General features: G+C 42.2%; 1 protein-coding gene across 4 annotated transcripts; it reads left to right on the top strand.

Moving 5' to 3' along the window:
• Positions 1-44: 44 nt before the first annotated feature.
• Positions 45-26,604, top strand: aak1b (AP2 associated kinase 1b). Of its 4 annotated transcripts, none has more exons than XM_083669340.1 (20): positions 45-1,316; positions 4,685-4,803; positions 5,099-5,207; positions 6,117-6,259; positions 6,456-6,577; positions 6,916-6,997; positions 7,751-7,883; positions 8,109-8,212; positions 8,476-8,561; positions 8,727-8,887; positions 9,354-9,487; positions 11,778-11,929; positions 12,151-12,353; positions 12,485-12,577; positions 12,855-12,950; positions 15,360-15,464; positions 15,789-15,878; positions 17,320-17,493; positions 17,870-17,992; positions 25,094-26,604. In XM_083669340.1, exons 1-20 carry the CDS (start codon positions 1,142-1,144, stop codon positions 25,813-25,815), a joined length of 3,126 nt encoding a protein of 1,041 aa, XP_083525466.1. In that variant the 5' UTR covers positions 45-1,141; the 3' UTR covers positions 25,816-26,604. The 4 variants fall into 4 exon arrangements, with proteins under 4 accessions (XP_083525466.1, XP_083525465.1, XP_083525467.1 ...); XM_083669339.1 differs by having other exon boundaries at positions 12,151-12,371; XM_083669341.1 differs by lacking the exon at positions 15,789-15,878 and having other exon boundaries at positions 12,151-12,371.
• Positions 26,605-26,809: the final 205 nt, after the last annotated feature.

Below are 26,809 nucleotides of genomic sequence, written 5' to 3'. Positions count from 1 at the left end.
CCTCACATTAGATTAAAGTTGATCAAGAACATAATATGTACGCTATTACTCTTCTTCAGTGACTTTTGTTCTCAGTCTTATTTCCTGGATTGTATGCATTCAATTAATTAATTTATTTGTTTAACTTTTGAGTTCATTTAATGTTTTCCATTCTGTTTGCAGGCCTACGTCCTCTTCACAAATTATAATCTTGTAGCATTTGCAGCAAATATGCTAGCGTCCAGTTTGAGATGGCAATGCATGATCCATCCCCTTTTCTCTCTGTACCTTAGAACTACAGATCCCATGTTTCCCCAATGATGCGGCGATAAGAGCTAGCAGCAGGCATCTGGGATGTTGTGCTCTTAGCAGCCAGCTAAGCGTGTATATTAGATTGAGGTACTAGCGAGGTAGATTTTACTTTTATTTATCGGAGGCTGACAAACCAAACTGACGTTTGCAACCGACAGTACAGCAGAGTTACCATTTCCTGCCAATTAGGTAGGCATTTCCTGTTGCGAAATTGTAGATGGCAAGCTAGTAGCTAACCCACTAGCCAGCGTACCGTTAGATGGGATGATTTGTAGAAAGCTGGCTGTATTAATACATGCAATGGGTAATTTAACGTTTGCCACACGACATTGAATATGGAAGGATCAGGTAACACAGACACGTTGCATCGAGGATATTTTACAACTCTTATCTTTAGAGGATAACCTGTATAACCTTAGCTACATGAGATGTCATAGCCACGGAAATGGAAGGATGCTGCTGCAAGCCATGAACAGCTAGACTGATGTGATGGAGAAATGTCCTCCCCCAAGATGATAGCTAGCTAGTTGGCTAAAGCTGTTTATTATGGTAGAGCTAAATATGGTTTAGTCTTCTATCTAATTTCTATATCACTAGTATAGTTTGTCAAGCAAATGGAATAGTGTTTATTCTGATCATTCAACGTCGGAGTTATTGCATTAGTCATCATCATCACTGACAGATCGCTAACTAGCGAAGGAATCACAGCGTTTTGCATCTGCAAACAAGACTGGTGTCTCAGACAAACGTTGTCTTCCTTGTTCAAATCGCAAGGAGCATTCGTGAAATTCAGTGGAGGATCTTCTAATCACTGTCATCTGAAGCAGCAAGTGAGGAATCTCCTCATCATATGATCATGAGGAAGTTCTTCGATTCTCATTCTCGTCGGGAGTTGGTCAATTCTGGACCTGGTTCGGGAGGGGGAGGTGGAAGCAGTGGATCCAGCCACGCAGGTGGCAATTTCATTGGACGTGCATTCACTATTGGGCGGTACCAAGTCACTGTTGATGAGACATTGGCTGAAGGTAAGATGTAAACAATGTAATGTTCATGTACGGTATGTGGTTGTATGCATGACGTGTGACCTTTTGGTCGGGCTGTAACTGTCTGCAACAATGTTTCAATCAAATTATGAAATATCAGACCCATATAATGAAGAGTTAGGTTTCACAATGATGGCTGCATCATTAACAGTAGTGTCCCCCCCCCTCCCCCTTCCATGCAGTCCTCCTATCCTATGTGACGAGCATCTCCCCAGTTCAATATGCATTTCAATGTAAATGGATAAACAATTCAGAGGTACCTTGCATTTTGTAGTGTTCTTTCTTAAACAAGTGGCTTTCACATCAGCTGTTTGGAGGATGAAGTGTGTTGCCGCTGTGTGAGATGAATACTTAGGCCTATCTGACAGCTCTGTCTTTGTTGGAGCAGCAGCTTAATTTGGTAAATCCCTTGGCAGGCAGGAGAATATGTTCACAAAAAAAATGGCATCTCGCTAATAGGCGCGACTGTAAGAGCTCTGAGATGCTTGTGGGATACAGTATTAGCATTGTCAAATTACAGTGTAGGTCTAGGGCCTAGGCCTATGTACTTGGTCCAACACCCACTACTCATAGGCCAAGGTATGGAACTTTTTTTATTGAAATTTATGGTCGTAAGTTCATTTGTCTTTGGGGATATGAATACCAAGTATGTCTACTGCTCTATCAGCCCATTTTATTGGTAAACTGCATGGTAAACAAAATGTTGTATCTTTCAGTGATCTAATATGTAGTATAGTACATTTTTCTGGAGTGATCTGGATTGAGGACTCAAGAAAAAACTTGAATCGTTTGCATACATTGACACTTTTGTGTTCAAGCCCTAAATGTGCCCTTGATCATATTATTGGATCTGATTTTAGTTGCTAGTATTTTGATGACCATAACAAACATATATGGTGACAATGAACAACCTTGTTTAACACCTCTTGACAGTTCAATACTCTCAGAAAAGTATCCATTATTAACTATTTTACACCTGGGGTTGCTGTACATAACTTTAACCCATTTTATAAGAGATCCTCCAAAATTAAAGAAGTCAAGGCATTTATAAATAGAATCTAATCGCACTTTATCAAAAGCCTTTTTGAAATCCGCTATGGAGACCAGGCCTGGTTTCTCTGATGTTTATAATAACCAAACCTAACCCTAACCCTTGAACTGAATGACCTCTGAAGGCACATTTGAAAGTGTCCCACACAATAAGAGGATCAGCTGTGCATATATTATGGTAGAAATAGTCAGTTCTAATTTTTTCTTACTTAAGAATATACTGTCATTCAAAAGATGTTGATTACATTTCCAGTATCCCCGTCCACATGAGAATTCTGTAAGACTTATTTGAAGGCCAACTAAGTGAACAATACTTTTTAAACTTTTGGGTGCGAAAGAGAAAGACGCAAGGAAATAGTTGAGACAACTAGCTTGATTTCGCCTCCTCCCTGTATATCTCACCAAGTCAGGGTCTTTAAATCTCCATATATCCACTAGTTCTAATGCATCCATAATAGTTGTGATCTTTTTGTGTGCGCGCAGGTGATAATTTAGAGTATGATTTCCTTTACGGTCCATTGATGTACTTGTATTGTATTGTATTGTATTGTGTGTTGTAGTCCCCTACCATAATAATAGGATCATGTGTTGCTTGTAAACTCAATAGATTGTTATAGATATTCTCAAAGAAGTGTGGATCATCATTATGTGGACCATATACAGTGCCTTCGGAAGTACCTCTTCACTTTCTCCACATTTTGTTGTGTTATAGACTCAATTTAAAATGGATTAAATTAAAAGAATTTGCCATCAATGCACACACAATACCACAGAATGACAAAGCAAAAACACGTTTTTTGACATTTCTGTAAATTTATTAAAATTGAAATACAGAAATACCTCATGTATATAAGTATTCAGACCCTTTGCTATGACACTCTTAAAATTAGCTAAAATGCCAAAATGGAATCAACAAATCACTCAATAACTTGAATTGAGTCCATCTTAGTGCAAGGATAATAGTTCATGTAATTTTGGAATTAATATCTTTGTTTTTATAGGGTCTTTGATTTGCATAGGAATCAATTACTCTAGTCTATAACACAACAAAATGTAGAAAAAGTGAAGGGGTCTGAATACTTTCCGAAGGCACTGTAGATTAACAAGCCAAATTTGTTTATCGTCCAACAGCATTTTCAAGAGGGTCAAACTACCTAGCAGATGTATTTTGACAGTTTAAACATTGGGATCAAAGTTGTTTTTAAATAATATCGTCACCCCTTTAGATTTTTTTTGCCCACGACAAAAGTACATTTCTCCCACCCAGTCCCTTTTCCACACAACTTCCTCGAACACTGTGGAATGGGTTTCTTGTAAACAATAAATCTGATACTCTTTCTCCTTTAACCACGTAAAAACGGCTCTTCTTTTCTTATGATCTGCTAAACTGTTACAGTTATAGCTAATTATACTTATTTCACCAATTACCATAATAATACACAGGTTTCTATAGTAATTACCATTAATCCTGCTAAATTTCGACCAGAAAGTATCATGAAAATTATACAGCTAGATATACGGTGGCTTCGGAAAGTATTCAGACCCCTTCATTTTGTTGTGTTATAGACTCAATTTAATTAATTATTATTTTTTTTTTTTAATTTGCCATCAATCCACACACAATACCCCATAATGACAAAGCGAAAACATGTTTTTAGAAATGTCTGCAAATTGAAATACAGAAATACCTATTTTACATATATATGATCTGTCCATCCTTCTGAAGCACTGCATTGCAGAGTGTAGGCTGATACTCTCAAGGAACAGAGTTTAAGACCCCCTGAGTAGTGTGAGAGAGAGACATTCTGTGTCTGGCAGATTGTTGACATACTGTATCCCTGCCCCAGTTTAAGCTCAGCACCAGTGCTGCAGCCCTTCACTGATCTACACTGCAGTTTGACTGCACTGAAATTCAACACTGTTATAGGTACGGTTCATGTAGATGCAAAAAAGCTTACCACCAAAGTAAAGATCTGCTGGATGCTAGATGGTAAATATAGGCCTATATTTGCCCAGGGGCAATTTAGTGATCATTATGGTTGCACTCAAAATAAACTAAACACGATGCCACAAAGGCAGTGGACAAATGTTGTTATGGATGCTACATACAATACTCCATTATGGGTACTCCATTGTCTAAAATGTAAATCATTAGGCTATGTGATGCTAGGTCCACTTTACCCTGGAATACCCCTTATATTCTACTCTTTCTCTGATGTGATGTGGTTCTTCAAACTCGTGTTGCTCTTCTAATGGTTGTTTCTGAACACTAATGGTCTCATTCCTTCTCTCACCCACAGGGGGCTTTGCCATTGTGTTTTTGGTACGAACAAACCAAGGGGTGCGCTGTGCCCTCAAGAGGATGTATGTCAACAATGAGCATGACCTGCAGGTGTGCAAGCGTGAGATCCAGATCATGGTGAGTTGCTTTGTAACTACCCACGGCATGCTGGGAAGCTAGCATGTTTACTCTGTCTGAGGCCAGCTCACATGGAAACGTTACTTCAGTCAAAACTGCTGACACATGACGCAGAAAAGAGGTGAATGTGCAGTATTGAAATGGACACACACATGGACACAGACATGGACACACACACACACACACACACACACACACACACACACACACACACACACACATACACTTGTAACATTTACCAGCAGGACTGGCATGATTGGCCCCCTACGCTGTGTGTTTTGATGTGCTCTTGCAGAAGGACCTGGTTGGCCATAAGAACATTGTGGGCTATTTGGACTCCACTATCACAGCTGTGGGAGCAGGGGACGTATGGGAGGTGCTCATCCTCATGGATTTCTGTAAGGGTAAGTGGAACCTGAAAAAGAGAGACAAAGAGTTTATGTTTAAACAAGGATATACCAGGTGCTTGCAGGCTTAGGGAATGGATATATCCAGTTCATTTTGCTTTGCTACATTGTAGATGAGAGATCTTTCCCTTGATTATACCTTTTTTTAATTTTATAAAGAATATTAAGATCTGTAATCACCAAAAAAGTGTTTATATTAAAAGCATGCAAACTTAGATGGGAGGGATTGATGGATAGGCTTCCCCCCTAGTAGTACCATGGACACTAGTTCCTTGTAGGTTTTACTGCTTTAATGACAGGCACAAACTGTTTCAATGGAGACAGTTCCAGACATGGACAGGTATTTGGTGAAATGAAACAAAGTGAATTGGAGCTAAATGTATGGCAAGTATAGTTGTACTAAAGTGTGATCAAAGCCCACTTCCTTTAGTTGTACATCGCACATGTCTCACATTGTCTGTAGTAATTCAATATAATCAAATGTGATGCTTGTCCACATGAGGGCGCTCTCTCTCCAAGTATTAGGCTTATTATCCATTAGATCACTTCTGTCTGAACTATAAGTGGACAAAGCTTACAGTGTAGGTGTAATGGTATTTCATGGGCTACTTTAAATGCAAGTGTCTGTACTTAAGTCAATTAATTTAATGTTATTTTGTTGAGTATTTATTAAGAGATACTGTATCAAAAATGTGTTCAGAATGTTTATGCATGAAAGTCTAAAGATATTTATCCAAACAGATAGTGTTCTTTCTGAGTTCTGAACTTTACAAGAGGGTTTTTATCACAGGAGTGAGTATCAGTATTGAGCATGGCCTGTTGTTTGGACATATAAAATGTAAATTCTACTGCAATATAATACTGCAATAAGGTAGTACAGAGGGTTATGGATGTTTGTCTCTGCAGGAGGTCAAGTGGTCAACCTGATGAACCAGCGGCTGCAGACAGGTTTCACAGAGAATGAGGTGCTGCAGATCTTCTGTGACACGTGCGACGCCGTGTCTCTAATGCACCAGGGCAAGACGCCCATCATCCACAGGGACCTCAAGGTGCGGCATTTGACTCCTCTTCTGTGCTCTCAACCTCTCTTGCTGTAGTCTTCCTATTTTCTGCAGACACACTGAATTCTTTTCACCACTCAAAATGAAAATGTCACCATTAACATTTTCAGTTTGGATCATTTTAGAAAGGAGCGTGCTACTGTACTGCACTGTACTGTATGTGTCTCTGGTTGTGTACCTGCAGGTGGAGAACATCCTTCTGCATGACAAGGGTCACTACGTGCTGTGTGACTTTGGAAGTGCAACCAACAAGTTCCAGAACCCACAGACTGATGGAGTGACAATAGTAGAGGAAGAAATAAAAAAGTATGTGTGCTTTAAATAATAAGTCTCATCCGAATGTGGCACTTTTTATAATTGTGATTCTTCTTATGATTCTTACTCATTCGTATCATTTATTGAAGCATGAATGACATGAATCATTTTCGAGCATGTGATTTCCTCTGAACCTTAGTTAACAATGTGAAATTAGTCGTGTAGCTGAGGATTTACGCATGGACACATTTTGCCTTCCTGAAAAGGGCGTCTCTTTGGAAAATGACAGTATACTGTATACTTCTTCATTTACTTCTTCACTTCACCACAGTGTGGAAGGATGTTTTGGCATATGTGTGTCTTCATAGTTCTCTTGTACCCTCTCTCAGGTATACCACTCTGTCATATCGTGCCCCTGAGATGGTGAACCTCTACAACAGCAAGATCATCACTACTAAAGCAGACATCTGGGTGAGTAGATAACCCTAGTCCTTCCTTAAGCACTCCGGGTATTCTGGTGCTGTCCTCACATTAGTTGTACAGTAGGTAGGGATTTAATCCCTGGACACCGCCTCTGCATGTAAAGACTTGTGATTGATTCATGAAAGCTCTCATGTTTAACAGCTGATAGGCACCATTTTCGCTGGGTAGAGAGCGGGGGGGGGGGGGGGGGGGGGGGGTCAGACCTCTTCTGACAACATGCTCTGGACAAATAGCCGAAATGCGATCAGATGATCAGATCAGACTGACATACTGACAAATATATGCAGCGCTGTCGTGATCAGAGCTGTTTACCTGAAAACAACCTCCCCAGCGGCATCACGTGCCCTCACAACATCGTCACAGCAGCAGCACGCCTCTAAACATCAGCCTACTGTAGACATGACAATGCCGGACTCATTGAAATGTTTTCCATTCATATTCATGCAACTGTTACGTCATACAGTACATACTGTATACACACATGTTTTTTATATATAGATTTGTCACAGAATACTTCATGAACATACTTGTGCTTAAACTAACAACAAACAATGAAACCTTCTCATATAGTTAGTGAGTACAAGAAGAAACCATTTGAAGAGCCATATGTGTGGAGAGGCCTCTTTCCATCTGGCCTCACGAGGTGATTGGATATTTGCACTTCATTTTTAGAACTTTTTCTTATTTAGTGTGTGTGTGTGTGCGTGTGTGTGTGGGGGGGTGTTTGTGCTTATTCTCCAGGCGATGGGCTGCCTGCTCTATAAGCTGTGCTACTTCACTCTGCCCTTCGGGGAGAGCCAGGTGGCCATCTGTGACGGCAGCTTCACCATCCCAGACAACTCCCGCTACTCCTATGATCTGCACTGCCTCATTCGTTAGTACTCCTGCACTTACATTAGTCTTTATTCTATTCTTTTTAGCAGTAGAATTCCTTTTGTATCTTCTGTTCTCCCTCTATGTTGAGACATGCTCAATCTGTAAGTTGTTGGGTTAGGTGACGTGTCACTTCTGTCTCTTACGGTGTGCTTTGGTTTCTCACTCTCTTTCACAACTCCACCATCTCCATCTCTTCCTCTCACTTTGGGCTGCTGGTCGTCAGGGTACATGCTGGAGCCAGACCCTGACAAAAGACCTGATATCTACCAGGTGTCCCACTTTGCTTTTCAAATGGCTCGGCGGGACTGCCCTGTAAAGAATGTGAAGGTCAGTCTCTGTCTGCACTGGGACCAGTCTTGTGTATATGGGTCATTCTGTCTCTGTAGTGGAACTCTCACTGTGAAGTGTGATCAATCTGTACTATGTCTCTTCAGGCTGTGTGTTGGTGTCTATTGGGCCTGACCTACTCAACAGTATGTTTTATGTAATCTGTGCCCCAAAGCTACTGAATTTTGGCTGTTGCCTTGTCTGTGTTGTAACTACAGTATAGTTCATCCCTGTCAATACAGTATGGTTCATTCCCTCCCTAGAATTCTCAGATTCCTGCTAAACTTCCTGAACCAATCAAAGCCAGCGAGGCAGCAGCAAAGAAGAGCCAGACACAGACGAAGGCCAGGTGAGTGGGTGCTGCTTACCTAGTATGTCTCACAGAGGGCTGCTGGAGTAACTTGTTACTCGTCACCACCATTGAGGACAGTTTTCTTACACGTTTGTCTATGATCTTAATGTGTTTGTCATTCTTATAATGATTTACATACCAAGTATTAACCTATGTCCCCAGACTGACAGACCCTGTTGCCCCCACTGAGACCTCCATCACCCCCCGGCAGAGGCCTAAGGCAGGCCATGCCCAGCCCAGCGCTGGCATCCTACCCATCCAGCCGGCAGCCCTTACCCCTCGCAAACGGGCCAACCTCCCCGTGGGGGCTGCCCAGCCCATAGGTATGTACCCAGTCCTTCCTAGGCTGCCCTGGAATTAACATTAGTTGCATGCACAGAAGAGAGGTGCTGGTCAATAAGTGCTGATCTTACAAGACTGACTGCTCTAGAGGTTGGGAAGTGGTGACCCATGCATTTCCCTTCGGCTCTATTTTCTTTTGCTGCTCCTTTGCTTTGCTCTCTCGCTGTTTTTCTGAGCATTTCTTTTAAATAATTTGATTTGCTAATTTGATTTAAATGTTTCATTATTGTCAACGGGAATTTCAATAGGGAATTTCAATAAGTCTGTCTTTGCTCTTGTTCTGTGTGCAATGCATGTGCTTACACTCCAGGATTCTGTGAGAGGCTGTGTTTTGTGTTTCACAACACAATAACAAAATACTCATAATAGCACATTTTTTTGACTTATTTCATGCCTTCAATATTAACTAGTGGTTCTGTTTTTTTTTCTTTTTTTTTAACCCTGCAGGAGTGAGCTTAAACCTGTCTCAGCCAGCTGCAACCCTCCAATCACAGAAGGTGCAGTCCACGGCTCAAAACCCTCCCAGTCAGGCCACACCCCAGCTCATTGTGAAGCCACAGGCTGGTGCCCAGCAGAAGCAGGTAAATTCAGGCAGTGGTAACACTTCATATTAAGTCGCTCTATACTGTACCTGTGTAGTAACGATACAATTACTCTAGTAACAGTAATTGTATTCATATGTTATACATACATTTCAAAGCATATTTGTGTAATCATTGTGTAAGATGTTGTTTAGTGATAAAAAACAAACAAACATATTGTTCCAGCACATTCCTGCTCAACATTTGGTGAAGTTGCTCCTTGTTCTGAAAATACAGGAACAACTTAAAGGCACCATATGCAGGATTGCGCCCTATTTTCACTGCAGTGAAAATTGCAATGACAATTCAGAATGTTGTCTCCTCCTCTTCAGCCTCTTGGTCAATACAACTGAAACAATGAATCCGTCAATCATTTTCATGGTTTTATCCAGCAAATGTCTTAGTTATATGTCCTTGAAACTAGCATTCGCTAAAGTTAACCTCTCATTGCCCAAACAAAACCAGTAAATATCACTATGTGGATTCAGTGTATGATTGTGTAAAACATCCTGCTAACATCATGGTGTAGTGACACAGTGTGCTGTTGTCCGTCTCTGTGGTAGCAAGTGCTGCCTACCCCGACCACAGGAGCAGCAGGGGGAGGAATCCCCTCTCTGCAGGCCAAGGTGGAGGTCCAAGCACAGCCCCAACCACAGGCCACTGCCCCACAGCAGGCCGCTCCTCTCTCTGTGGCCAGTCCCACCCCCCACAAAGCAGCCCAGGCCCCGTCCAGCCCAGCCCCGCCCAAAGCCCCTGCTCGGAGCGCTCGTCGTAAGCAGGCCGCCCAGGCCCAGGCCCCAACAGCTCAGCCCTCTCCAGCCCCACCTCCGTCTGCCCAGCAGCCAATAGTTCAACAGCAACCGCCTTCGCAACTCCCTGTTTCTCAGCATCCAATGGTCCAGCAAGAACCGGTCCAGCAGCCACCTGTTCAGATCCAGTCCAGCCCAGCAGAGTCAAGTCAGAACACAGCTGAGACAGAACAGACGGTAACTGAGACCAGCGCAGCCAGCAGCTGTTCCTTGAACCCTCAAACAGACTCCAGTGGCCTGCTTGAAAATTACATCATGGTTGCAAATGCTGCATGCTAGTCATGCATCCATCCATCTATCCATCCGTCCTCCCATCATCCATCCATCCATCATCCATCCATCCATCCATCCATCCGTCCGTCCTCCCATCATCCATCCATCCATCCATCCATCCGTAATCATACTAATGGCATCAGCATTCTTTATTTTGTCTTCCTTTCAGTTTTGTCCCAATGGTTTGACTAACCCTGTGACATCCATTGTAAAAGGACATTAATCATTATGAATGTATGTGTTACCCTCATAATATTGATTTATTTCGATCCATTTTCATGTTTATTTTGCCTGTCTACTGTTTTTTTGGGGTCAAAGTCACTGACAGTGGGTCATTGTTTATAATATGCATGTTGTCACCAAAGTGGTGGGCAACCTCAATGTCACTGCTGTGTGCTGTGTGAAGTACTGCTGAAAGCCACAACAAGGTGGAGGAAAGCGCTGTGAAGGATGTTTGAAAATATCCATCCTTCTGTGGTAGAAATGACATTGGTGACATTTGTGTTCCATCCTTGTAACAAAATAATCACAAAAATTGAAATGAGAGAGAGAATGGAGTGTGATTGAAGAGCCTTGCTTAATCAGCTTGCTATACAGAATATCTCCTACATTTGACCAAACAGAGTTGATTAGTTAGCAGATCAATTCATGAATTACAGGGAGATGAAGAATAAAATATAAATATCAAATTATTTCAACGGGACCAACTTGTGTATTTCAAATATTCTTATCTACTCTCATACTTGTTTGTAGTAGTCATCACACATTCTCTAATACACACAGCAACCCCTGACAGCGCGGGGGAAATGTTTTAGCGGTCATTTGACATGAGCGTGAATCGGCTTTGATAATGCAACCTATGGATTACAGAATAAATTTAGTAATTTTCATGCGAGATAGGCGTAAGGATTTGGGGTTTAAGATTTGATAGAAAAGTAGATTTTAGAATGTTCTCTCCCATACCTCTACTTCATGGTTGTGACAGAGATGCCTGTAGTAGTGTGTGTATAGTGCGCAAAATGTGTTTTGCAATGTTGCATTCCCCCTTCACCTTCGCCCACCCATTTCATAACAATGGAAGCATCATTCTCATATTTGGTTTTAACAGTCGGTAATTGTTTAAAACCTTTAATTGTCGCTTATTTGCCTTCTATCATGAGACATCATTATATCCTCCTTACTCCTCCTCTTTTTCTCTCTCTCCCTAGGCCCCTCTTCCTCTGTCAGAGACTCCGCCCCCTGATCAGGGGGGCCACAGGCGCTTCCCCAACGACACTACCCAGAATGCAGTAGCTGGACCACCTGGTGGTGACTCCAGCCAGCCACTGCAAGCCCCTGAGGCAGAGACTGGCCTAAACCAGTAAGAGATACAGGGCTATAATAAACATGATCTAAGGAGAGCTACCAGCTTGCCTGAAGTTCACATAGATCATGATGCATGATTGATTGATCAAGTAATATTCTTTCAGGAATTATAATTCATCATTGTCAGGCAGAGAATTAGTTAATTGCTCAGTGAGTGAGTGAGTGAGTCATGTCTAGTTTTCAATGTGTAACAAACCTCCCCTTTTTTTTCTTCAGATCAGTCAGTACAACCCCACCAAATGCCACTCAGTCTGCTCAGCAGAGTGCATATGAAGCAGCCCAGGATAGCAACTCAGCTGTTTCCTCTGTGCCCCTTGGCCCTGGCCCTGCCACCAGCACCCCCACACAGCCCACATGGAACCCTTTTGGTGATGACAACTTCTCTGATCTCACTGCAGAGGAACTGCTCACCAACGACAGTAATAAACAGGCTAATAGTGTGTGTGTGTGTGTGGCGTGTGTGTGCATGCGTTTGAGAAGATAAAAGTGCACTCCTCATCAGTGTTTTATCCTGACACAACCCAATTAGACTTTTCTTTGATTTGATCAGACATGCCTGCAGAAGCAGAGATGGCCCCTACTGAGGACCTGATAACAGGCCTGCAGGATTCCTCCCCTGATGAAGCCGTCCCCCAGCCAGTTGGTGAGAGACACTCCCTCCCTCCCTCACATGCAGACTCCTAATGACTGACTAATTATTCTCCATCTGTCCTCCATCTTCATCTTAATTCCCTTATTTTTGTCTAAGATATTTCCTCTCCCTGCTTTTCTTTCATTGTTCCTATGATTAAGCATGTCCGGTTTGCAGCAGTTTGAGCTTCACACTTTCTGAAAGCTTTGAGGCTTCTCATTAACAGTGTACAGCCAGCAAAGTACAGATGAAAGTATTGTATCATGCTTTCATGCTATTTACTCCCCAGTTGAAGAAATAGCCGACATTCTTGGACTGGATGCGGGAGCCTCATTGTTGAATGTCCCGGACCCTTTCAACGCCCTAGCACTCTCCGACACACCAGGTAAGGATCACTCTCTTTCTTTGCCTCTGGTACTAGGGATTGAGGTGGTTCAGAGACGTGGGGGTTGAGTTTTACGACGGCTTTTGGACGGCTTGTCATTTTTACACATAATCATATGATGCTACAGTGCCGTCTCTCTGTATCTTCTCAGTGTAATGGTGGCTTAAGCAACCCAAGCCAGTGAAGCTACTGTACTGTACTAGGAGTGATGTACACTACAGTGCTCTCCTTCCCCAGTTAAAGGCTCTTGAGTAGGTTTAGTGGGTCGTGAGTGGGTTAGTGCTGCACTGTGTTTTAAGGGCTTAGTTCCATGGCTCAGCTGGCTCACCTGTACTGTGTGGAGAGACAAGATGTTGTTGAGACCAGGACACCAGAAGTGTGCATGGACTTGGTCAGGTGTGCAATGAGGTCCCCTGGTGTGCAGGCTGTTATTTAGGAGGATCCTCTCATGCTGTGTGATCCAGGCTTATGGCTTCTGTGTTAATTAGGAGTGAAAGTCACTACAGGTTGTGGCTAAATATCCCCCTTCCCTGATGCTGTAGAATGTGGTGAAAAGGAGTAGGCGCTTTTTTACCCAAATGCAAGTGATTCCTTTCCTAGAACTTTTTCTTCTTTAGACAAATCTTTGACTGACGTGTAGGTGGTATTCCACGCAGCTTCTTTGTCTTCATATGTCATTCTTTATCCCTTCTATTATCTTCCTTAAAATCATCCTTACCCTGCAGTATCATTCTGTTATCATCCTTACCCTACAGTATCATTCTGTTATCATCCTTACCCTACAGTATCAGGTAATTATGCTACTGTAGCACTTGTGGCTTTCATTTCAGTCTGAAAAGGAAACACTACAAGCGACAACTAAACCTATTTTGGAGGAATAGTGCTACAGCTGCTCCATTTCCTCTGTCTGAAAGGAAAGCCGCAATCAAAGCGGCAAATGTAATGTGATTTCCTTTATGAAAATTACACAATTGGTATTGATTGGAACATTCTAATTGAAAGGTACAGATTGTTAAATGTCACCTTGGTAACAATCGGTGCTAATTGGAGTTGGTGTGCTCAAGTTCCCAGCCCTTTCACAGGTGTTACTTTCCAGGAAATCTTTCAATGACACTTGTACAGCTGTGAAATCAATGAACCTGTGCCACTTCTAACACAGCAGCACGCTTTTCTGTGCTTGAAATGGACTTTTTTAGTAATTAGCTTGAGTGCTCCTACAAGAGTGACATGTCGGTCGATGACGGGAATTGATGAGTCAGTATAGAAGATGTCGATAGTATTGATATTATGATGAGGGAACGTAGCTTCTTCCTTCCATTCCATTCTGTAGTAGTGTTGTACTTGTTTTTAGCATGATTTTGCTAAACACTTCCATTCTTCAACCACCCATCATTGTCCTTTGTCCTCTCCTTGTCTTTCTTCCTCACTTTGTTTGTTGTTTTGTTTTGTCTGTAGTCTAGATACGGTTGCGACATTCTGGGAATTTCCATGGTGGAAACTTTCCATGGGAATTTATGGGAAATGGGAGTTTTTTTGCACGCTGATTGTATTTGTCTCTTACCTTTTTGTTATACTCTTCAATTGCAAATAAGAACAGCCTCTTAAAACTTCATTTAGGTTAACATTTTGATCTGCAGTTGAGTACGATTGTAACATGAAGTATGTAGTACCATTGTCCATGTACCATTGCTCCAGATTATCCATTCAATAACAGCATCTAATCATCCCCCTCCTCCCCCAAAAAGACTCATTCAGTGTAGAAAATAAGATAAAGGAGTAATTAGTGGTGGTGGGCACCAATAGCGATAATTTGATATGATATCGATATCAGTTGATATCGATAAGTGTGAGATATCGCAATATCACTTTTTACACTATCCTGTATGCGCAGGCGTGGGGTGCGTGACTTGATTGTCCTGGCAAATTCCGCTGTCTGAAACAAAGCTGTTAACAGATCTACAGAACCAGCTAGTAGAGAGAAAATCAAAGTTGATCTCCATGGTGGTCATGCGTGCTGTCACCTCATTGGTTTACACAGATTAAATCCCTAACTTTTTGTTAAATCATTGATGAGGTATTTGTTTGGCTTCTTTCAACATGACTGACCAGGTGTGGACAGCTGAAAGCATTTATTCTCGCTTGCTTGCCTTTGGTTTGAATGTGGACAGAGTTGGAGATGTTTCCACTAAAACTTGCTGCAAGGACGAGCAATTCATGTAATTTCCACCGATTGAAAACACAACGTTATGTGCCCCCATGTGCTTTTGTAATAGAGGAAGGTTTCAGGTCTAGAGTAATGCTACTCTCCCTTTCACTAACTATTCTGTCAGTTTCACCATTCTCATATTATCTCTCTTCTTTCCTCCTCTCTTGTCATTCTTTTTCCTCCTCACTTTTTCTGGCCCATAGAGAAGCTGATTGAGGGTCTGAAGTCCCCTGACACTTCTCTCCTGCTCCCTGACCTCTTGTCATTGGCTGATCCATTTGGTGGATCTGTGGAGGAGTTAGTCAAAGGTAAAGTACAGTTCTTTCACACGGTCTTGGATAACGTACTGTAATTGATGCATTGAGTTTGTGATAGGCATGTGTTCACCTGGTGTAAAGGGTTTTATAAGTTAGTGAAAAATGCTACTTTTCAATCCAATCCATTAACGTTTTTGTTAATACACTTCATCTCTACCCCTTTTCCAGATATTTAAATATTGCATCAATTTCTTACTTGTACTATAGGTCACAATTCACCTTGGTGTCTGTCCTCTTTACTCTGGCCTATTCATTCCTCTTAATGGGTTTCCTCTGTGTCTCTGCTGCCCCACATCTCCCTCTCTCCATGTGTAGTGGGTCCAGCCGAGGTGTGTGTGGAGTCTTTGATCCCTGGTCTGGAGGCACCTCTGGTCCAGTCAGAGACAGACTCTGCAATGCTTGCTGGTTAGTTTCTGTGTCTCCTAGGCAAGAGACAAAACTGATACCCACACACCACTTGAAAATGTCAGTATAATGCACCAGTGATTCTATTGGACATCAATGGGTCTTTTGTGGTCTAGGCTGCATCACCAGAGAACATTGGGAGTATAGAAGACATAACAAGTTGTTATTATCCATACACCATTGGCCCCTAATTAGACCCTACCAATGAGCTACATATAATCATCACCAAGTGCACTATAATAATAAATGGTTGTATTGTACAAAAGCCATCGAGACATTTGAATTGTGTTTTCAGCAATTATTTTTCTTCATCTTCTGTCATTACAGTGTAATATAATGCTTGTAATATATAATGCACTATTACATTTACATTTATGGCATTTAGCCTTTATCCAAAGCGACTTACAAGTAGGTGAATCATCTATCCATCAGTCATCATAAGAAAAATGAATCTATGGTAGGACCAGGGGCTATTGGCAGTCACAATGCTGCTTTTTTTCACCATGATTGGTATGAGAGACATCAATGTTGTCTTTGGTCAGCCACTGTAGACTTCTTCCTTGGCCTACCATGCTGTTTGCGATTGCAGAGCTCACCAATGTTTTTCTTCTTTTGGATAATGTTCCAAACTTGTTGTTGTTAGCAAGCCTAAGGTTTTGGAAATGCTTATGATAGTTTCTTTCTGATTTCTCAATCAATTTCCCTTCAATAATGGCTTCCAGTGACAACTATGGTCTTCATGTTGACAGACATTAATAGCAGACACCAGGGAAAATGTAAAGGCTAGAATCAATGCAAGACATTGACAACTCTCTTATGCCTGCACGCCATGTGAAAAGACATAAACCTCCTTCCATACAAAGGGAGCAGGGTCTCAGTAGAAGACAGACTTTCCAGTCCATTTCCACTGTTTGATGCTCCCATGAATGCAAGGTTACCGTCCACTTATCACAGCATAGTCCATTAAGAGACCCTACTCAGAGCACAGCAGCATCCTGTTGCTTGTTTGCTGCAGACCATTTGTTCTCATTCATACAATTGTAACATCGTACAGTGCATACATATTTATAGGACCAAAATCTATTTAGTTACACCCTGGAAAAATGTTATCTGCAAATAATCCACTGTTCAGGAAATGACAAAAACTAATGCCATGTATTCTTGGGATTTCACAAGGTGTTTTGAATTACTTTTCTTGCTCCCAGAGTCATGAAACCTTCACAGGACATGGAGTGGCATGAATACTTTTTAGTTATGTAAATAAATAAAATAATGAAAATCAACAAAACTGCATACAAGATTTTTCCAAGACACTGACGATTTGCTTGCTCTTTTTATTTGTGTGCTGTGCTTTATGCTGCTCTCTCTGCTAACATTTCCCTTATCTTTCTTTTAACCCATGACTCCTACCCTATTTGCTCTCCTGGCCGGCCACCCCAAGATCCCCTGACGACTGGGGAAGACTCTCTGCTGGGTTGCTCTCTCCTCTCTCCTCCATCTGCACCTCCCGGGGCGGGCAGTGGCACCTCCTCTCTGTCCTCTGCTCCCAACTCAGCTACATCTGTTCTGGATGATTTTAGCCTGTTATCTGGGGATTCCATCCAGCCCTTGGCAGGTAAGACACTGTCTCAAGAACCACCACACACCTGACTCCCTGACTAGAAGTAAAAAATTAGAACATAGTCTGTGCCACTCACACTTGGTGTATCTCATTAGGATGAGCTGTTTGGTTTCCCCTGTGGTTAGTCCAGCTTCAAGTGCCCTACTATCTATCTACCATGGGGTAATGCACCAGACATGACATGGAGGCTCTATAGGCTTGTACTATAACGCTGATCCTCTCTAGTCTTGCTCTGAGTCTGTGCTACACTGCTCTAACCCCCCTTCTCTGCTTATTCCTAACCCTTAATCTGTCTCTCCCTCTCTTTTTCTGTTTCGCCTATTGGTTGTGCCCTCCCCCTTCCCCCTCCCTTGATGGACTCCCTCTGCAGACTCCTCTCTCCTGATGTCAGGCTTTGAGCCTGAGCCCCAGCCCGAGCCCATTGCAGAGACAGGCACAGAGGATGAGTTTGACCCCATCCCTGTCACAGGCCGCAAAAACTCCACTTCCCAAGGTAAGCCTCTGCAGAGCCTCTGGAAAGAGTAATGGGTCTGTGGAGGGACCTTTTCCACTCTCCGGGATGATGTCATACTGTCCCTTAGTCAGGATCCAAGGAATGGAATAGGATTCCAGTCATGGACACAGTAGTGTAATTCAACCCCGCATCCCCAGTCCTTACCCTTATAGATCACTCTTGATTTCCATTCTCGTACTGTGCTCTCCAACTAGGCTCAAAGATTGTATCTGGAGAGCATTTTAGGTTAATTCTGCTTACCTCCTATCTCTCCTCCCTTTGCCTTATCTTCTCTCCGCCTCCCCCCCCCCGCTGCTCTATCTACTCTTTGTGACTTCCCTCCCTTTACTGCCCTCCTTCTGTGTCCCTCCTCACCCATCTCCCTTTCCCTGCTCCTAACCCCTCTGCCTCCCAACCTCCCTCCCACCTGTCTCTCTGGCTAGTTTCAGGAGGCCACTCGCGCAGTAACAGTGGCAGCTCTGAGTCCAGCTTGCCCAGCCTGGCCCGCTCCCTGCTCCTGGTGGACCAGCTCATCGACCTGTAGAGGGTGCTGTGTAGCCGTGAAACTGAAGAGAGGGGGGGGATGGGGGTAGAGGTGGTGGTAGAGGTGGTGGTAGAGGTGGTGGTCCAGGAGAGATTTGATATGTTTCGTTACAGCCCCCCACATTCAACTTTTGTCATGACCTACGCTTGCTCCTTGCGACCCCACATTGTCATGATTGCACTCGGCCATAGAAATGTCATTTTCCTGTCAGTGTTTTTCCCATCCTGCTTGCATTAGTGATCTCCATGTCTCTGGCTTTTCCTCTCTCCCCAACCCCCCCATCATTTCTCACTCTTACAGCATACCCTTCTTTTATTTTGTGTACGCTTTTTCTTTCATAGCCATAGAGTTATATCCCTAGAGAAGGCACATGCTATCGTTCCCATTCATTGCATTTGTGACAGCATGAGGGGCGCCATGTAGTCAACTAGGGTGGGACTTCCTTTAAGCTGGGATGGCATCACCCAATTGGATCAACGTGTTTTTCTTTAGTAGGTTTAGCTGTCTGACTGACCTGAAACACTAGAGCTGTGTTGATTCTATGATAATTGATACAATGTTGATACCACTAACACTCCAGCACAGCAGGTGGCAATGAATCACTAATATTGGATGTACGCCCACTCTAAACAAAGAAAATGCTGAAAGTTTAATACATGGCTCTCCTCAAGTACCGTAATCACAGTTTATTCATGGGAGTGCTCCCTCTAGTCTTTAGTACTTCGTACTTCGCTTTGTACATCAGGGCCCAATGGATGGGCCCACCATGTTTCCCTCCTGCTGTACTGTACAGTATACCTCTGGTGAATCTTATCACAGTGGTTCTGCATTGTGTGTCATAACAAACCAGAGAATTCCACCCTCGTAATGTTAGTAGATGTAGTCGTTCTTGTTGTGGTGCATAAGTAGATGTCGTCTCTTGCCTTTTTCAAATTTTACCTCTCACTTGAGTTATTATTTGCACCAAATGTGTTTAAACCTGCAGGACAAAATAGAATTCTTGAAATACATTTTGAGGTGTACATGCGTGAATAAATAGATTGGCATCTATCTGCCAATATTTCATGTTATTTGCACCCTATGGTGGGTGTTGTCAGGGTTTGTGCTTTAGCCCTGAGTGAGAAGCTCCATTCTCTGCAGTCTGGTGGGATGGAGAGAAACATCATATCTAAACTGCTAAACGTTCCACAAGCTAGTCCCAAGGTTGAGCCTCTCATATCTGTGGACTAATCCATCCAATATTCCTTAGCACAGCACTGCAGGGAGCAGCAGTCAGCTGTCCGGTCTCTAGTCAACAGTGTTCTAAGTTGTTCGAGCTTTTAAGCCGCATGTTCATAGAAATATGGAGCCAACATTCCCAAAGGAAGAAGCACATTTTGGAAGCTAATCTATAACGATTAGAGGTATAAACCATAGGTGACATTTTCTGAGGTGTTGGTGTAGCACGACTATACAGAAGGTCCTTGTCATTCACCTTTTATTTCAGCCTGCATTTGTTCACACATTCCCTCCCGCTTGTACATAAGTCCTACATTCCTGTCATTGGCTGGGCCTTGATGATTTAAATGTACAGTATGTATATCTGCAATAGCCACAGACTGATCTAGTGGCCATATGTTTGGTTCCTCCTGTGTATAGATAGCTTATGTAAAGTCGATGTTTAAAAGTCCTCTGTTCCTTCTCTGTCATTGCTTACATTGTGAAAAAAAAAGAAAAGTATATTTAATATATGGCTAATAATGTGAATATGAATAGAGTGTTAGAGAATGAATGTATGAAATGAATATTAGTCTATAAATATTACAGATACATATATACAATTCTTGAGATTACTATTATAGTAGAATACTTTATATCTTTTCCTGTTTGTGGAGCTGTGTTTTTTCCGCTTATTTCTCCCTACATAGAAGAAGATTACTTTATTGTCCATTATCACAGGGAAACGGAAATGTGTCTTTTCACATACACCCCGAAACACACACATACACACACACATATAGCCTAATGACACATAGGCTTACACAGAGGTTACACAGAGGTTATACACAGAGGTCAGAGCACAGTGTCAGCAGTGCATCGCTCCCAGAGTGCCTTGCTCAAGGGGACAATGGTGGTGGTTGACACCTGAGTTACTCTGACTGCCAACTCACACCCCACTAGATTTCCCCTGTCAGCCCTGGGATTTGAACTGGCAACCTCAAGGCTACCGTTCAATAGTTATTTTGATAACTATTGTAAAGTTATCAAAGCATTCTGTAGTTATGGCAATGCCAGCTTGTACCTATTGAAGATTGGGTTGAATTCCACACCTTATCCCAGATAACCAACTGGAGTGAACTTGTTTTTGTTTTTTGCCTACACCTAAAGGGTTGAAAAAAAACATATATTAGTTTTGTTGTGCAACTGGACTACAACCCAGGGAGCTATGTCCTGTCTTATACCATGCTCAAGCTGTACAATGGCAAAATAACAGTCTTTGCTGAAATAGTGCTCCATGAAGCCATGCTTTCCTGCACAGATTCTTAATGATCAAAAGATGCATATCAGAGCATGACAGTGGTGATGAACGTTATGTCAAGGTGTGTTGGTAGACTGTGTGTGTGTGTGTGTGTGTGTGTGTGTGTGTGTGTGTGTGTTTGTGTGTGTGTGTACTGTATGTATGTATGTGTGGACATGATGTAACTCCTAGTCAGTCTGAGTTTGTTGGATGTGATTTGATTGTATTGTTCTTTGATGTTACTACAATACTACTAAAATTACTACAACAGTGACAATGACAGTGATGTGGTGCCGTTGATTTCTCATTGAAAAGCACAGGCCCTCTTTACTCTCTCAGATGGCTCTCAGTCTCCTTGTTGCCTGTACAGACACTCTGTGAGTCAAGCAGCTGTCTCTCTCTGTACCCCAGTTAGACAGTCATGGTAGTGTGTGATTCAGACAGCAGATAAGGTACTAACAACACTGTCAGACATTGACAATATTTGGTTACAGTTTCTTAATGTTAGATTACTGTATAACCAGTGGAATCCGTCAATCAGTAATCTTATCCTATTCTATCAGTGTGAACGGTACTGTCAAATGTTTGAAGTAATTAGGATTACTCAGCATATCAGTTCTTCAGTCGAAAGTGTGTAATATTGGCTGTGAGGAAGTGGTTGCGTATCAGACACAGGGCTTCAGTAGCTCTCAACAGGGCTCAGAACACACAGTACTGTAAGGTGTCAAATAAAGTGCAATGTCAAATCCTACAGTATGTGAAGATAGAACTGCTCTCTTTACTGTTGAATGATTGCTACTCTGTTGGATCTACAGTATATAAAGCAAGGCATGCCCGCAGTTAATTCCAGTGTAAAACAACACTTTAATAACGATACTCTGAAATCATACGCTGTGTACCATCTATCTCAGGCTTTTGTAGATATGTGCAACAGAAGGCTTAAGTTCACATTCTCCCCACCCCCCCTTTCCCCTTCTCCACACTGTACAGTCCAGTCATTTGCAGATACTCATGTGGTTATGAACCTATGCAATCCTTGCACTTGTCCCTGTAGACACCACTGTGTTTTCAATAGAAGTCTCACCTACCCTGCAGGTACTTGTAGTTGAACTTGTGTTGTTGTGAAAAACCAGAGAACCCTCATGTATCCTGTTTTGCCAAAAGTGGAAGCTACTTATGACCATTGTTATTCTGAATGTTCTGAAACATCCTCTGTCTCTATGGCACCTAAAACCCTTGTCAGAGCTGTGACCTATTATGTGTACACCTTCTATTTTTGTGAGATGACTAAAATAATTACCGAGAACGGGATGTGGAATAAACATATAATGTGAATGTAACATTTTGTTGAGTGTTAATTGAGTGACTGCAACGTTGTTGAGAATTTGGAGTTTAATACCCTCTTCCTTGACACACAGTTTGTGTACTGTATACTTAATGCAAATGAAACAGTCAAACATTCATTTATACTCCTGTATTTACATATACAGAGGTTAGACTGACATCTGGCAGGAGACATAGTTTTCTGTTGAATGGCTACAGAAGCTCCTGCACACCTGAGATTGTATCTTGTAACAGGTGCATAAGAGGTTTAAAGTGGACACCTACTGTATAGGGAGCCCCACATACTGACCTTTCATTGCTTCTTTGCGTCCTCTATCCTGACCTCCTTGGAGGAGAAGGTGTGAGGTTCCTCCCCTTTGACCTTCTCTTCTAATTCCTTCTGAGGATTTGGGGATACATTTCAGCAAAAGATTTCAATTTAACCCTTGCTTGTGCATGAGGTTCATTCTATAAATAAAGGCGCCAAAGTGTGACATCAGGGTAAAAATAAATAAATGGTTTCATTCAAATGTTTCAATTATTTTCATGCAGTCTCATATGTAATTACAGGATTAAAAGTCAAGACAGGTGAAATAGGACCATAAGCTTTGTTCAATGTGCCAGTGCCTTTTCTCTGTTGAGTTCAATGGGAAGGATGTGTTTTGCGAGTTCCTCAACCATAGCAGTGTGTCTTATTGACTGGATCGGTCTTCGAATGTTCATGTGCCACATGTGATATCTCAGACACCACTGTGACAATTTTGATGAAACTTGGGTGAATGATGCATCTTGTCATAGAGATCCGGCATTTACAAAATGACACTGATTGGTCCAAAGGGGGTGCTATAGTAAACAGCTGAAATTAAAAAATGACACTGATTGGCTGATTAAAGGAGGATGCTACATCATTCCTGGGTGGGACAACATTCATGGGACAACATGTTTACTGTCAACTTGTTTTAAGATAAAACGTGGGTGAACACAGCCCTTTATGAAAACATTCACTCATGAACTTAAGGATTTAATATAACCAAAGGCTCTTTAAAGAACAGAAAATGATTGTTGACAATATTGCCTAACCTCATGAATCTGGAGTCTTCAATGGCATAACAGTTCAGACACAGAAAGTATGACATTAATCCTTACAAATACCAATAATACCCTCACTTTCACTATTGTTGTATCACATGGGCTATCACACAAGCCTGCTTTGTCAAGATTTTCATTCATGAAAGCCTTATGTGAATTAAGTGATGACCAGCGAACTGGACTTTGTTGTTGAGTAGAAAACAACAATTTGGAATTAGAACATTTTCCAGAAACAAAAATAGTGGCTAAGAGAATTGGATCATATATTCTCTCTATTCATATATGCAGCACCATTATTAGGCATTACTTTGAGTTTATTTCTTCTGATATCTCTCTTTGTTGACCGGTGAAAATGCCACCTTTTTTTTTGCTGGTTCCTTGTGACTATCACTCTTATTTAAATATGAGTATGATTGTTCCAAGGGCTGCTATTTCTTTTAGCTTCCTTTACTGTGATGTCAAGCACTTTTGGAGGCAAACGTGGTATGAAAGATGCTTCTAGCAGTTTCTAGTTTCAAAAGGTGTCTGAAATTAATGATTAATGTTTTCTTTTAGTCCTTTCAACAGTGGTTAGGACAAGGACATTCAGGGAGACCCTGTTGAGAAATGTAGGATCTCTCTCTCTCTCGTGCTCATGCTCGCTTCAAAAACCTTTCCCCAATGCCACTGTTAAGGAAGATGCACAGTTGAACTTTTGGTGAACATCTTGCTCTTGATACCCAAGGCCTTGCGATGGTATATCATCATCACCTAATCTTGAGCACACTGTATGTACAGTATTAAAATCTGTATCTTCTTTGCACCGTGGTGTCCTGTTTCAGGCGTTGTTTTGTTGTGTGTGTGAGTATCTGGTGTTTTGTGTTTCTGGTGAAAAGCAGTGTTTAGTGGGTGTGTTCATTGTGCTTTTTCCACTTGGTTCTAGAGCTTTACAGACGTCCCCACACTGTGTTGGAGGGACACCCAATTACTGACACAGTACAGTATGTAGACCATTTATAAGAATGGCAGTTCCATGTGAAGGTTTAGCAAAAACATTTGACTATTTTGTTAATAGAATTAATAATATGGTATACTTGTACAATTATTAGGCAAAGACTTCATAGGAAAATGTTACATTCTACCCTCAACGATGAATGATAGATAGAGAGAGAGGGAGAGAAAGACAGAAAAAAACAATTGGATTCACAGCTCACGAAAAAAAGATAATTATTTTTTCATTTTGAAGTAGAATTGTTGTTATCCCCCTTCATCCACATCCTTTTGAACCCTGATTCCCTGGCCTTTGAACGTTTACAAAATTGCTCTCAAATTGCAGTATTCTTCTCTAAAGGGAGTCATCTTGAAGTAGAGTCATCTTGAAAAGTGGCAAGACTGAATGAAATTGCTCTTTGACTATGTTGTATTGGAGGTGTATGGGCAATTTGAGACTTATCTCCTTCAAAGTCTCTTTGAATATGACATATTTTCTGGTTCAGTGCAGAGTGTATGTATGAAATGTGAATTATGACGAATAACTGTCATGATGGAGACAACATCAAGCTCCACTGCCTTACACATTGTCATTATTGGGTATAATGTACTTTGAACTATGTGAACTCCCCCCAAAATAGTTTAAAATACTGATCTGTCTCTCCTTTGTACCTTGCAGACTTGCTGAATGGCTATGTTCCAGTGCCGGAGGCCACAAGGAATGTGTGCTCTGGGCAGGCTGCTGGGGAAGAGCAAAGGCAGAGGGACCGTTTCCTGCCTTTTTACAAGAGCAACTCAGAGCCCCTGGCCTCTAAACTCTCTGACCAGCAGCCTCTCAAACTTGTCACGCAGCTGTCCCAGGGCCCCTCCTCAACTCCTACAGACACTCTAGTCGCCTCTGATGTCTTCCTGCAGGCCCCTTTTAAGACAGCAGGGAAAGATGTGTTCACCAACTCCCCCTTCCCACTGCTCCACAAACCCACCTCACTGTCTGATGTCTTTGTTCAGGCACGCATTGGGAGAAAGCAGGAAGAGGCTGAAGCAGTTGCCCCCCACCCTCCTCAGTGCAGCACACATCCCTCTGGCCAGATCAAGCCCAATGCCCCCCATCCCCAGGTCCTTCTGAGTGCCAGTGTCCAGGGACAGGCCCCCCCAGTGCCCGTCCCTGCCCCGCGGACCCTCATCCAACAGGTCCAGCCCAAGTACCTCCGGTGCTCGGAGGTACCCCTGCCCCAGCAGCCCGTGGCAGCCCACCGCGTGGTCTCCAGTGTGGGGCAGCAGGCCGCCATAGGGTCGGTGGCTGTGGGGCCCCTACATTCCTGGACTATTGGTGGGAGAGTTTTGGTGGACCCATTCCTCAGAGCACCCTTTCGACCCAGATGCCCACAGGAAAAGCCTTGATGTCTGGGCACCAAGTGTAACCAAGTACCAGGCCTCAACAAAGTGTGCAATCTACATGTACATTACCCTGGCTCCTTCATTCAAGGGTGATAATGAAGAATAATAGTTTGTGCAAATGCAGTAGTAAATATGACTTGCTTTTGCTTACCCATATTCTCTCCTAGTATTGCCACACCCTTGTTCTACCTCAGCTTTCTGATCCTAGTTCAGATTGAGCACTCTGGTTGTTAAAAATACAGTTCTTGCATGCCTGAAGGAGGATTTTACAATATCTGGACTTACAGGGCATATCACACCGCCAAAATAATAATTAACCAAAGGTTGTCTAGGATTGCTTCAATCTGAAATGATCTACATTTCTGTCTCTCGTGCATTGGGAAAAGAAAGCAAGGAGTATTATTTGTTAAGTGCACAACAATGTTTATGTTTGTATCCTGTATAAGGACATAATTTTTGTCACCTGTTGTTTTTAACACCACCATAATGGTACAGTAAACTGATGTCATGTTACATTATATTGCTTTAATATGGTTGGACTTGATATACTATTGTTGGAGTTCATTATATCAGTTGAGCATTCACTATACTATCTGCTGAGCTGGATCTGACATTTCTTGTTTATCTCCTCTGTTGTCAAAACATATATGTACTGTATGTGTGTGAGTACTGTTTCCTTCATGGCAGGTTAACATGTTATATACCAGCCTACTCAGAAAGCTGCAATTTTAATGTCAGTTATTGCTTTTCCTTGTCCTTATTGCTTTTCCGTGTTGTAAAATAAATAAAGGATTTCACACAATTGGATTTCACACAAGGATTGCTGTTTGGACAGTGATTGTCAGGACACAGATTATGACTGACATATTTCCCTCTGTACTTCACTGTGTAGGAGTGCCACAATGTTGTTCAATCCCATGCTTATTTGCTTTCAGAATTTGTAATTATTATTTATTCTGCGCACTGATAAGCAGCTTGTCCCTTCACATGAAACCCG

This window comes from Argentina silus (assembly GCF_951799395.1).
Source record: "Argentina silus genome assembly, chromosome: 5".
NCBI classification, from domain to species: domain Eukaryota; kingdom Metazoa; phylum Chordata; class Actinopteri; order Argentiniformes; family Argentinidae; genus Argentina; species Argentina silus.
The sequence above is the reverse complement of the archived record's forward strand: the minus strand, read 5'-3'. Positions and strand labels throughout refer to the sequence as shown.

Bases quoted from the DNA above. Each gene is read 5' to 3' on its own strand.
- aak1b (XM_083669339.1), top strand. From the start codon at position 1,142: ATGATCATGAGGAAGTTCTTCGATTCTCATTCTCGTCGGGAGTTGGTC. The intron at 8,562-8,726 runs GTGAGTGGGTGC...CTATGTCCCCAG, and splicing joins CAGACACAGACGAAGGCCAG to ACTGACAGACCCTGTTGCCC. The intron at 12,372-12,484 runs GTGTGTGTGTGT...TGATTTGATCAG, and splicing joins CAGTAATAAACAGGCTAATA to ACATGCCTGCAGAAGCAGAG.